Consider the following 12,156-nt stretch of genomic DNA (forward strand, 5'->3'; position numbering starts at 1 on the left):
CTACCTGGGCCTAGAGGAACGCTGGGGCTGGCTTCCCACATATTTCCCAGACTCGAGCAGAGGAGTCCCCTCTGCTGGTCCCCCGGCTCCCACGGGGTCCCGGACTTGCCCTCGCAGAGATGCTCCGGGGACACTCGCCAGAGCCAACATTTACTGAGCATTTACTACAACCAGAGCTGAAGATTCCTAGGCCCCTGGCCAAGAACCCCCGCCCCCGCGACAACCGCAGGGAGTGGGTGCCATGACCCTCCCCACTAGGCAGATGACAAAACTGAGGCTGGGAGGGTGGGAGTCAAGGTCTGGGTTCCCACAGAGCCTGGTTCTGGTTCTGGTTCTGGTAGCTTCCTCCCTCCCGTCCCGAGAGGGAGGCCTTGCCTCTGCAGTTCACTTGGGTTTGTCTAGTGTTTTCTGGCGACTCGGCAGCTGGCACACTCACATTGGGCCTTACACAGGCGCGTGTACATGCACACACACACACACTCATACTTCCCCAGACTCAGCCGCCCCCCCTAGCTTGACCTGACTGTGTCTGGCACATAGTAGGTGCTTAGCAAACCTTTATGAGGTGCACGGGCACCTCGGGGCCTGGGACATGACTAATCTGAAGCCGGGACGCAGAGGACTTGTGATCACTCGCATCCCCAGGCCTGGTGGGGTGCCGGCACACAGTAGGCGCTCCACGGGTACCCCACGGTCTCCGGCAGGGAGACGTCTCCATAGATGGAAGCTGGCAGGGCCAGGGCAGTTACCGCCCCCCACTGAGAGGGGGAGGCCAGTGGTCCTTGGTACCCTCCATCTCGCAGACCTGAAGGGTTCCCCCCGAGACTCGGGAATCCACAGGGGTGAACAGCAGTAGGCTAGAGACCTGCTCTCTGTCAAAGTCCCTCTAGGCTTCGGCGGGGCTGAAACTCGAGCTGTCCACTGGCCTCCCCAGGAACTGGGGTGGGGGGCGTCCTCTTCGCAGCAGCCTCCCCCCACCAGTTCCCAAAGGAGCTAAGCAGCTGTTCCTGGAGGAACCAGGCTCTTCCTCCTGGGCTGGGGTACACCAGCACCATCCAGCCATGCTGCCTGGGGCTCAGGGATGGGACATTCTCATGTGGATCCCGGGATCTCAGCAGGGCTTGGGGATGGGGGAGAGACCATACACCAGAGAGCCCAGCCATGAGACATGAGTTCAAATCCTGACGCGGCCCGAACCCAATCACCCAGGACAGGCTCCTCAACCTCGGCATTCTCGTCTGAACAATGGAGAGGATAAGAGCATTTTCACAGGATGGTAGGAAAGCAGAAATGTGAGAACATTCGTAACGTGCTGAGCACCATGCCTGGTGTGGAATACCAGAGCCACCTTGTGTTAAGCACTTTCTAGAAGCCAAACAGGTCTCAAGCATTAGCTCATTAAATCCTTCCATCAAGCCAAGGCATTGGATACCATCATTATGCCCATTTTCCAGAGCAGACAACTGAGACTTGGCAAGGTGAGCCCACGACCCAAGGTCACACAACTAGGAAATGGTGAGCAGGAGTGTGAGCCCAGGGCTGCTTGTCTCTGAAGCCTTGAACCCCAACCTTTACTAGAGCGTGTGCTCATTTAAGACCTGGAATTAACCCTCAAAGCTGATTGGCCATCCCATTTTACAGCAGATAAAACCGAGACCCAGAGATGAGAAGAGAGCAATGCGGTCACAGGACTGCTGCTGGAACGGGGTTTCCAGCCCCCACAGTCACTGTTCCCATTAACCTCGCACTTCCTATGTGCCAGGTATGAAGCCCTCCATGTGTATCATTGCATGTCAACTTTATAATAACCCTAGGTGGAAAGATGCTTGTATCAACCCCATTCTTTTTTTGGGTAAACTGAGGCAGGGAGGGGCAGTAGTTTACTCAAGGTCACGCAGCTAATTAACAGGAGAGGCAGGACTCATACCCAGCGAGCCAAACTCTAGAGGCCTCCTCCAGGGACCCCTGCAGCACGGCCTGCCCACAGAGCCCAAGCCAGCCTTGCCCAGCAACTTGGGCCCCAGGCAGAATTACCTGCCAGGAGAATGGGGTCTGTAAGGCCCCCAGGGCACGGCCACCCCCAGGCAAGGCAGGGTGTAGCAGGAGCCCCCAGCTGGGAGAGCATGGCGTGAGCTACACTACCCAGGGAGATGGGCACGGGGCTGGCAAGCCCAGTCTGCCTGAAAACCATTAGCCCCCTGCCTCTGCGAAGAGAAGTTTTTCCAACAAAATGCAGGCGAGCAAAGAACACGTTCTGCTTTATGTGTCTCTTGTTGTAGGCAGTGCACATCTTGGGAGCTGTGTGGATGAAAGGCGCCATATAAAATGCAATCAATTATGAATCACCATTACTGAATTAATCACATGTATGATTAATACAGTAATAATAATTAATGGGACTATGGTCTGGAGATTGGAGGAGAGAACTGGCAGGGAGGAGTCAGGGTGCTTCTTGAAGGCTCTGCCGCTGCCTGGAGGTGTCACCTTGGGGAAGGCCCTGGGCTTGGGCCTTGGTCTCTCTCCCTCTGCCCTGGCTGTAGACGTGAGGGGCCCAGGGATGGCTTGAAAAACCCTGATGGTCCCGGGCTCGTTCCCTGGATCTTAACCACTCACAGCTGCATCGCAACTGCTCAAGGTCAGGGGGACAAATCAAAATCTTGGTCTGGCAAAACAGAGACCAGAGGGAAGGAAGCCAAGGGTGAACACACAATGGGAGTGGTCTGCAGCGTTCCCTTGACTTGAACCAGTAACGTGAGCTCATTTTTATCTGTTTTCTTGTCTGTCTGCAGCAGGATTCGCCTTCTCTCAAAAATCCCAGAGGGCCTGGACCTCATCTGCTACCTCTCATTGCAGAGCTACTAGATCCTTTTTGCATGTGACTTTATAATTTCCTATTACTCGTCTACCCCCATCCATGCAGATTTCCTCATTGTACAGGAGTCAAGCAACACGGGGAGATTATGTATGTAATAAAGCATGTCATCCCCCCCCATGTCTCCTGTTCATACTTTGGTATCTTTATTTTATATATAGCCTTAAAAAAACATAGATGGAATAAAATTAAATGCATTGTTCTGCAGACGTTTTTTGGTACTAAGATGTGACATACACAATTCAAATTAAAACTGCATCTCAGAGCCAAAATCACGCAACCGAGGAGGGTGGTTGGGCTTCTCCTGAGGGAGGAGGGTCAGCAACAAGGATTTTCATCTTATTTCATTTTATTTTGGTGGGGGGAGGGGAGATTCATTAACCCTTTCCTGCCCCTGGTGCTCAGCTTCATTTCATTACCACCAGGAAGAGGTCATTTGTCATAAGGTACCTTGATGAAGTTTTAAAATGAACGTCTCTTGACCACCTGGTCCCTACACGGCCAGAATCCTATTTTGTTTTCCATCTTTATAGTTCACTTGACAGGACCTGCGTCTTCTGGATGTTGCCTGCGGCTGCTGTCACAATCATCGCAAAGGGACCACCTTCCCAGGCACCTCTCCTTATGCAGATGGGGAAACTGAGGCTGACAGCCAGTAAGCGATGACCCCATGCCACATACCTAGTTAGGGGGCTGAACGGAGAAAAACCCCAGATCCTGACTCAGGTCAGTGCTCTTTCTACCATCCCGTAATTTCCAGGGCCTGGAGATGGGGAGACCAGAAGATAGTTTCCAGATGGGTCCCTGAAAAAGCTTGTTGGCATCAGCTTCTTGGTGAGGCAGAGAGGACAGGGGAGAGCAGGGCTGGAGAGGTGTTGTAAGCATTGTTTCCAGTGACCCAGAGCTTTGCCTGTGGGTCCCTTAAAGCATAACAAGAGGACACACCCCAGCCCCTGCACTGTATTTAGATGAACCACAACCTCCACGTCTTGTTGGCTGTTCCTGACAGCATCCCGTGTCAGGGATGATGGAGGAGCAGGGCGTTTCCAGGGAATTGATGACCCTGCCTGGGGGCGACAGCAGGCTGAGGACCGGCCTGGGTCATCACTCACCCTGCCTCCACAGAAGCCCCACACTGTGCCCTTCTCTGCTGCCTGCAGGCCTGGTGCCTGCAAATCAAATGGCTGGGATCTGTTCGACTCTGAGGAGCCTCCTCCGACTAAACGCTTTGGGGCCAGGGAGCAGGTGACCAGGCTGGCACCGATCTGCTCTCCGAGACAGCTTTGCGGAGTGAGCCCCTCTCCAGCGAGAGGGTTCCGAGAGCCCGTAAAGGAGGAGGCACTCAAAGGCTGTTCTGACCCCTCCTTGGAAAAGGGAAGATTCACATCTCACAAATGGGTAAACTGAGGCCCCAATCTGTGCTGTGCCCCAAGTTAACCGGGAAGCCAGGCAGTGACAGAGGACCCCCTGGGAGCCAGAGAGCCCTGCCTACAGGCCAGAGTCTTCCTGGGCTGTGTGACCTTGGGCAAGCTACTTACCGTCTCTAAGCTTCATCTCTAACTTGGGATTTTGCTAATAGGAGTTAAGTCATGGGTCTGTTGGGAAGAATCAGTGGTGGATACACAAAACCTGGTTTGCATGAAGCCTGGCCTAAAACAGGTGTCCAAGAAACGTTAAATTATTGTTACTGTTATTATTATTAAAGCAGATGACAGTCTCTAATTCTGCATCGTCTGCCTGCTTTGCGACAAGAGCCGAAATGGTTCTCAGCAGTACGGTACCTCTCCAAGCTAAGGGGGGAGCCAATGGCAGGGAGGGGTCAAGGTGGAGGTAAGAGGCGGCAGAGGGGTGGGGCACTAAGGTGCTCCATCTTGCTCCTGCTCCTGACACCCTCTGTGACCTTGGACCAGTCCCTCTCCCTCCCTGTCCTCAGGCTTTGTTCTCACATCCAAACAGCAGGGCTGCCTGAGCACTGCAGGGGGAACCCACCCCGGAGGAGGAGGCGGGGAGCACCTGAAATCCACATGTCCCCCCTGGAAGATGGAGGAAGCTCTCTGCACAGCCCTGGAAGACAGCACCGGCAGGAAACCTCCAGGGGGGTTCAAGAGCCCAGGGCTGCCCAGGGTTGCCAACTCCTTGGCCTCTGCCCGGGCCCCCTGCAGGAGTCCTCCCGCACCCCTCCCGCCCTCTCACCAGGAGTGAGGCCCCTCCTGCCCCCCTACTCTGCGCTCCCTCCGGAGCTGGCTTGGCTTCATCAAAAGCAGGGCCCATCAGGGTGGAGGCGGCGATGTGTCAGCTGGTATTCAGGCTCTGGTTGTGCGCTCAGATCGCTCCCCCTCCCCATCTCCCCAAATCCACCCACCCACCCTTTTACCCGCTGCTTGGGGCCTTCTGGGTGGCAGCACTTCACAGAGGGAGTCAGAGCGGCAGGCTTGAGCCCTTGGCTGTTGGGGGTGGGTGGACTGACTCACTTGGCCCCCTCCCTGGTGCCGATGGGGCAGCCCCCACACCCCTGGGCGCTGGCACCCCGTCAGGCCCCAGGGTTTTGGAAAAGGAAGCAGCAGCCCCGCGGCGCCTGACCCGGGCCGGCTGAGGATGCGCCCTGCGCGCAGGGACCCGCCGGCCCCCGAGCCGGGAGGAGATGTTTAGGCAGCGACCCCCCAGAGCAGGCTCGCTCCCGCGGCCGCCTGCTGGGGCCACCCTGGCCGCGGGCCCGCCGGGACGCCCCTGCTGGCGGCGCCCCTCCCCGGGCCGTGGCGCGTCCCCCGAGTCTCGCAGTATTTCCTTCCTGCACCTTTAAGAAGACCGTTGCTCCGTGGTGGGATGGTGTGTTAAAGCCACACAGAGGAAGTTACGCAGCCCGGATCAGACCGAGAGATAAAAGCCCCGATGGTGATCGTGAGAGATGGCAAGAGGATTTAGCCCCGGCATTAACTTGGAGCGGAGTGCAGGGGGGCGGTGAAGCGCCCCGCCATCTGGCCCGCGCCGCGCCGCGGGGGGGATGCCCCGGCGCCCCGACGAGCCGCCGCGAAGCCCACCCGGGCCGGGGGCTGCCCGGTGCCCGCGCGCCGGTCCTCTCCGAGCCGCCCAGGGGGCCCAAAAAGTTTGCACTTGTTAGAGGCGACCTCCCGCTCGGCCCGGGGTGGGCGATGCGGGCGGCGCGGGCGGCCCCCTCCCCCGGCCCGCGTCTCCGGGACGGCTGCGGGCGGCCCCCCCGGCGGCCGGAGGGCGCCCCAGCCCCGATCTGACGGCCGCGGCGGCGGCGGCCACAGCGGCGAGCGGGAGCGGCGCGCCGAGGAGCAGCGGCTCGCCGCCCTCCGGCCCGCGCCCCCACCCAGCGCCGGCCAGGGCAGGCGGAGCGCCCGCGGGCGGCGGTCCTCGGCCTCCCGGGTCCGCGCTCCGGGAAGCTGCTCCGAGCCGGGGTAAGGCGGGCGGGGAGAGCCGGCGGGCGCGCGGGGGGAGAGCGGCTGCAGCTTTGCCAGCCTGGTTTCATTTCTAAAGGGCTTCGGTGACCGTGCAAGCTTCCCCGGGGCCCGGGAGCCACTTAAAGCGGCCCAGCAGAGGCTCGGATGCAAAAGTTATTTGGTGGCTGCTGTTACTAGCGGAGGACTGGAGTCGCCCGAGAGGGGTGTGTGAGTGTGCATTTGTGGCAGCATCTTAAAGGAAAAGCTTGTCTTTCCGGCTGGCGTTTTCCTACCAGGGTCTTTTTCCATCGTGTGTGTGAGCGCGCGCGCGCGCGAGTGTGTGTGTGTGTGTGTGTGTGTGTGCCCGCGCGCGCGCGTGTGTGTGGTGGGGATAGATGTTGCAAGAATGCGTGCATGTGTTTGTGAAAAAGGAAATTAACCCTTCTCTCGCGCTACTCCTCCGCCCCAACTGAATCGCCACCCTCGACCGCCACCCGCCAGCCCCCCTTCCCCGCATCCCCTTCCCATCTCTCCGAAAACTGGGTCTGTGCGAGTTGCGCAGAGAAACTCTTCGCCAGCCAGGCTGGAAACTTCTTTCCGTGCCGTGGAGGGGTGGGCTAATGGGGGAGGGGGATGAGCAGAGACGGGCTTGGGGACGTGTGGAGTGGAGCCTGGAACAGGGCTGCGCGCAGACGGGGGGAGCAGAGGCAGCGGGAAGGCGGGAAGAGGACCGTGGGCTCGCGGGGTCTGCCGGCTCGGAGTAAGTTGCCTGCCCGGGCGGGGGGCGGCGGAGGCAGGGGCGCTGCTGGAAGCGACGCGGGGTAAAAGGAGGTAACTAATTCCCGGGCTTTGCTCGGTGTCTTCTAATTGAGGGAGGCGGTGCCAACGGAGGGGGCACCCTCGGTGCCGGCGGGGCTTTTATTAAAGTCCTGATTATTAATTGCCGCCGGGGCTTGCGCTCAACTTGGGAAAGACAAAGCGCAGCTGCGGGACTGGGGGGCACGCCCCTGTGCGATGCATGCCCCGGTGCAGCCTACCCGATGCTCGGACTCCATCCTGACCCCTCCGCCCAGCCAAGACCGACCCCCGACCCCCGCCCGGCCCAGGCCTCCTTTTCGCGCCCCACCCCCCAGCCCTCAACTTTCCCGGGCTCCCCGGCCGCCAAGAGGCGGTGGGGGGCGCCAGGAGCCGAGAGGGCCCCTGTTCCAGGGCTGGGGGGCACCCGGACCGCGGGTAGCAGGATGCTAGCTAAGCCAGCGGTGCTCGGAGCACCCCGGCAGACCTGGCCCGGGGTGGAGGGAGGGGAGGTGACCCGGCGGCAGCGGGCTCCCCTCTCCTTCCTAGACCTCGGGCACCACCCCCTTGATGGCAGATTTCATTCCGCCCCGCTGCCCCCATGGGAAGGGAGAGGGAATCTCAGGGTGCGCAGCCCCCCGGACCCCTCTTCCAGTGCCCTCAGGGGGGCCTCCGCGCCCACAGCGCCAAGTTTCCCACGAGGCGAGGGCGCAGCGGGCAACTCCGGGAGGAGCCCGCTCTGAGCCCAGCCAGCTCCGAGAGGCGCTAATTCAATAAGACAGAGAAATCGGAGTTCAGAAATCCTGGTAAAATCTAATTTTCGGGTTTTAATACCCTGGCTATCAGCCCCCCTCGGTTCCTGAGGACTCTTAAAAGAAATAAAGCGCATTGATTCTATTTGTTCCTGGGAGCTGCAGTTTCTTAATAATATCAGGTGAAGATTTATTTTCCAAGGAGAAAACGATCCACCGGGATACAACCTCTTACTCTGAAATTTCCCGGCTGGCTTCCCACTCCCCGCGCACCGCCTCCTTATTCCGGGGCCTCTTGCTTCTCTCGTCCCTCCTTGGTTTGTTGGTTTGTTTGTTTGTTTTTGTTTGTTTGTTTGTTGTTGTTGTTGGGGTTGGGCTTTTTTTTTTTTTTTTTGCTTTTCTTTTTTGGCAAAAGCCGCTGTAAGATTCGCTTGTTGAGCTCACTAATCTCGCTGTAATACCAGCAACGCCCCGCTGATTGACGAGTTGTAAGCACATTTGCTACCCCGCCCCCAGCAGATTGGGTTGTCCTTGGCTTCCCCCCACCCCACCCCCGCCCCAACCACCACCCCATTTTCTAGGGAATGCGCCGCATTTAAACCGAAAGAACTGCAAAGCGTTTCCTAGATTTTCCAGTTGCTCCGCACTTGGCTCTCCGCGGCCTCCCGGCCTCCCGGCCTTGCTGCCTCCCCGCGCCCGCGCCCCCGGGGGAGGCTGCCCGCGGCGCAGTCAAAACCCTGGGCAGCGGCTGGTCCTGCAGAGGAAGGAAGCCCGCAGCCAGCGTCCTGGTGTCGCCTCCCCCGTCAGGAGCTCCCTACCTGTCCGTGAACAGTTGGGAGTCCTGGGCTGGAAGAATTAATTAGGGACGCGCTGTTTTCTGGGCAGCTCGAAGCTTGGGGAGAGGCGTCCAAACCTTTACCGGCCGCGCTCTTTTATTTTTACGACATTTTCTCAGGTTGTAAAAATAGTCGCCAGGCGGGTTCTTTCTGAGAGTTTTCTAGCAAGGAGCGCATTCAAGGCCAGGCAGGTTCTAAGACAGGTTTCTCTTTAAACAGCCAGAGGTGAGCCCTGAAAGTGTGGTCCCCCCTCGGCTTCTCATTCATCTCCATCTAGAGCCCCTCAGCCAGGGAGAGGGGCAGGGGCGGCCTTAATGCTGATTTATGATCCCCCGGACTGACTGGGCGCTACTGTAGGAGCCCAGGGGAGCCGCCAGCCCCCTCTGGACAGAGTCCGCCTCCCCCGTTTGTCATTTTTGGCCACAGCGTGTTTGTGTCTGGGTGGAGAATGGGGTTTCGTGGCAAAGTGATTAACTCTTTAGGGGAGGCTTCCCTGTAGGGGGTGGCCCGAGGGGGTGGCAGGTGAAAATCGCTGAGGTTAGTTAGCACCAAAGCCCAAGCAGCGTGGGGATGAAGAGGCAATCATCATAGGTCTAATAACCAGAATAATTAATAAGGCGGCTGTCTGGTGTGACTCATCCCATAACCTTTGCCCTACTGGCTTGTATTTTTGGCCAGGATCCCACACTGGCTGGACTCAAATTCTCCTGGTGATGTACCCAGTGTCTGGGGACACACCACGATACCGGAGTCATGTTTTCTGCAATGTAACATTTATCTTCGTTATAGCTATTTGGGCTCTTAAATAATTATCAGTAGCTTAAAATAGTAAAGCAATAATCATAATAGTGACTCATTGATAGACACACCCTCCAAAGATGATTGCAGAATTTTGGCCTTGATCAGAAACTCTAACATGACAAACCATCATCACTTCTGCGGTAGTTTTCACCGTCCCTAGTTTCTTAGCGTTGAAAATCCAATGGACCGTTGTAGAATTTGGGGAGAGACTTCTCAGCACCTGGTTCTTACTTGCTGGCCCACACTTGCATTTGTACCTGTCTATACAAGCTCGTTGGCACTCAGGGTGACAGCTTTGACATTCTGACTTGTCGGTCACAGTATCGAGAGCCACCACTCAATCCTGACCCCTGAGCATGTTTTAGGAAGTCGGTGACCCCAGGCAAGGGCAATTCTGCTGCCCTAATAACCCCAGAAAAGGGGGGGGGAGTAAATCCCCTTCTAAATAATGTGCCGAGCCTGCAAATGTACAAATCTAATATTAATAAAAATAACCGGCTTTCTCGGGAGACCTTGCTAATGCAGCCTCATTTTTTTGTGTGTGCACATTTTGCCAGAGAGCTTTTATTCTTATGCATCTTTATCGCCCCCCCTTCTCTTTTTAATTTGTTGCAGGTGTTGTTGCTAATGAGCTCTCTTCCTCCCCTCTTACAATGAAAGACAAGCCAGCCCCCGGGTACCTGGATGGATTGAGAGCCGAAGTGTCAGAAACTTCATAATAAGTTGCTGATGGCTACCAGCCAAGGTCAGCTGGCCCCCATTAGTGCCTGTCCCCACAAAGCAGAGCCAAATAAGCTTCTCCCCAGTTAAGAACCTCAGTCGCTTTTTTATGTGGCAGTCCAGCCACACAATTGTTGTCACTTTAAGCCCAGGTGAAAAGAAATCTCTTCTATTGGTCTGAGATGCCAGTCCAGTCCCACAGAGGGAACACGGTTCCAGCTAACACGCACACCTCCTGATTTTATTTTATCTCTACAACGCAGGCTGGAGGGTTGTTTTGCAGTTCTGTTGAGCACATCACACATTTAAGGGCCCTTTAAAGACCTGGATTGATTGGAAGGACAAAAATTAAAAGCAATCTGATCCGGCCTCGTGCCAGATCCCTGAGGATTTGCTCCCTATCCCATTTCCACCCACTGTCACAATTCGAGAGCCTGCCTGATTTGATCAGATTCGCCTCTGGGAGAGGTGTAATGCCAAGGTTAGGAGGACGCGAAGTTACGGGCAACTTTCTGATTTGCCCATCAGCAGTCTGAGAAACGCTGGCTCTGAGTTTTCCAAATCGGCCTTTGGGAAGAAACAAGTTCCTCGCTCTTCGCAAGCCGGCAGGCTCCGGTCCCTGGGACATCCAGCCTCCGGTGCCTGGTGGATGTGGCACTTCCATGCTGAGGCCGAGAGTCCCGCCTGACCCAGTCACTGCCTCTCCAGGGCCCGTCTGGGCCACGCCCCTGCGGACTGCGCAGCCATGCTGCCCCTGCTCGCACTTTTCCTGTACTGCCTCCCACCGGCCTCGGGGGACTACGACATCTGCAAATCCTGGGTGACCACGGACGAGGGCCCCACCTGGGAGTTCTACGCCTGCCAGCCCAAGGTGATGCGGCTGAAGGACTACGTCAAAGTGAAGGTGGAGCCCTCTGGCATCACGTGCGGAGACCCCCCTGAGAGGTTCTGCTCCCACGTAAGTCAGCCCCCCGCCGTCCTGTTTGCTCAGGCCAAGGGGGAGGGGGCCCGGGACAGACTGCTGATGGGTGGGCAGAACGGCAGGACCAGAGAGATGCAAGGTTGACTTTCCCGCATCTTGGGTTGGGAGCAGATGGCTGTCCCACCTTGGAAAAGGGCCAAAGCCAAGGCCACCCCCAGGGCTCTGCAGTCACGTGACGTCATTCTCTGGGGTGGGTACCTTCTTGACCAGCTGACCACCAGATCCTTTTCTCTTGGGAAGACCATAATAGTGATGGGTCCTGGGCCAGGCCATGCAGACCAGCCCCGCCTCCCCTGAGCAAGGGAGCAGGGCACAGAGAGCTCTGTGCATCCCTTCAGTGGTACCACGTCCTCTTCCACCTGATCCAATCCGGCAGACCGTGTTGCCGGGCCAGCGCATGCCACGCGCCAAGGGGAAGGTTTGATGCAAGTGCAGAGGGGGTCCATAATGGTGGAAGGAGAGAGCCAGACCAGGACGGACGGTGTGGCTGGTTCTCTTTCCAATCCCATCCCTATGTGTGGTGACTGCAGTCACTGGTTAAGTCAGGGGGACAGCAGGTGTTCAGGTGTTGTCACTTGAGTCCTTAATTAGAGAAGGACGGGGTCTTAGAGCCATGGAGCACTTGAGCAGTCCGTGTTACCAACCACAACAGCGGTGATAATAGGAGGGACCATTCATGGGAGCCCCTCGTGTGGGCTAAGAGCTTGCTACGCAAGTCCTCCCATCAGCTCATCCAGGCTGATTCTCTGTTGTATCAAGGAGGAGTTTCAGGGGATGGGCTCTGAACCAGTGGCATCTCTGGGCCTCTGTTCCATGGTCTGTAAAATGGGCATTGTAAGGGGCAAGTGAGCTGATTCATATGTGTAAAATGCTGAGTAGGGCCTTTCACAGAGCAAATGCCCCATAGGTATTAGCTGTTGTCATTCCTGTTGTTCACAAGGGGAAACTGAGGCTCCAGGTCACACCAGGAAGTGGTAAAGCTGTGATTCAAGGG

At 57.2% G+C, this 12,156-nt stretch overlaps 1 protein-coding gene across 3 annotated transcripts in view; it reads left to right on the top strand.

Moving 5' to 3' along the window:
- Positions 1 to 5,262: 5,262 nt before the first annotated feature.
- NTNG2 (netrin G2) overlaps positions 5,263 to 12,156 on the top strand; it is a 65,675-nt gene continuing 58,781 nt past the window's right edge. Inside the window, exons 1-3 of one of the 3 annotated variants that reach the window (XM_032866131.1) lie at positions 5,263 to 6,294; positions 10,076 to 10,205; positions 10,444 to 11,138. In XM_032866131.1, coding sequence (XP_032722022.1) covers positions 10,926 to 11,138 — 213 coding nt within the window. In that variant the 5' untranslated portion in view covers positions 5,263 to 6,294; positions 10,076 to 10,205; positions 10,444 to 10,925. Of the gene's footprint in view, positions 6,295 to 10,075; positions 11,139 to 12,156 lie in introns of all 3 variants that reach the window. The other 2 variants (XM_032866132.1, XM_032866133.1) reach the window with 2 other exon arrangements.

This window comes from Lontra canadensis, unplaced genomic scaffold, assembly GCF_010015895.1.
Source record: "Lontra canadensis isolate GAN:19392208 unplaced genomic scaffold, GSC_riverotter_1.0 scaffold30, whole genome shotgun sequence".
NCBI classification, from domain to species: Eukaryota; Metazoa; Chordata; class Mammalia; order Carnivora; family Mustelidae; genus Lontra; species Lontra canadensis.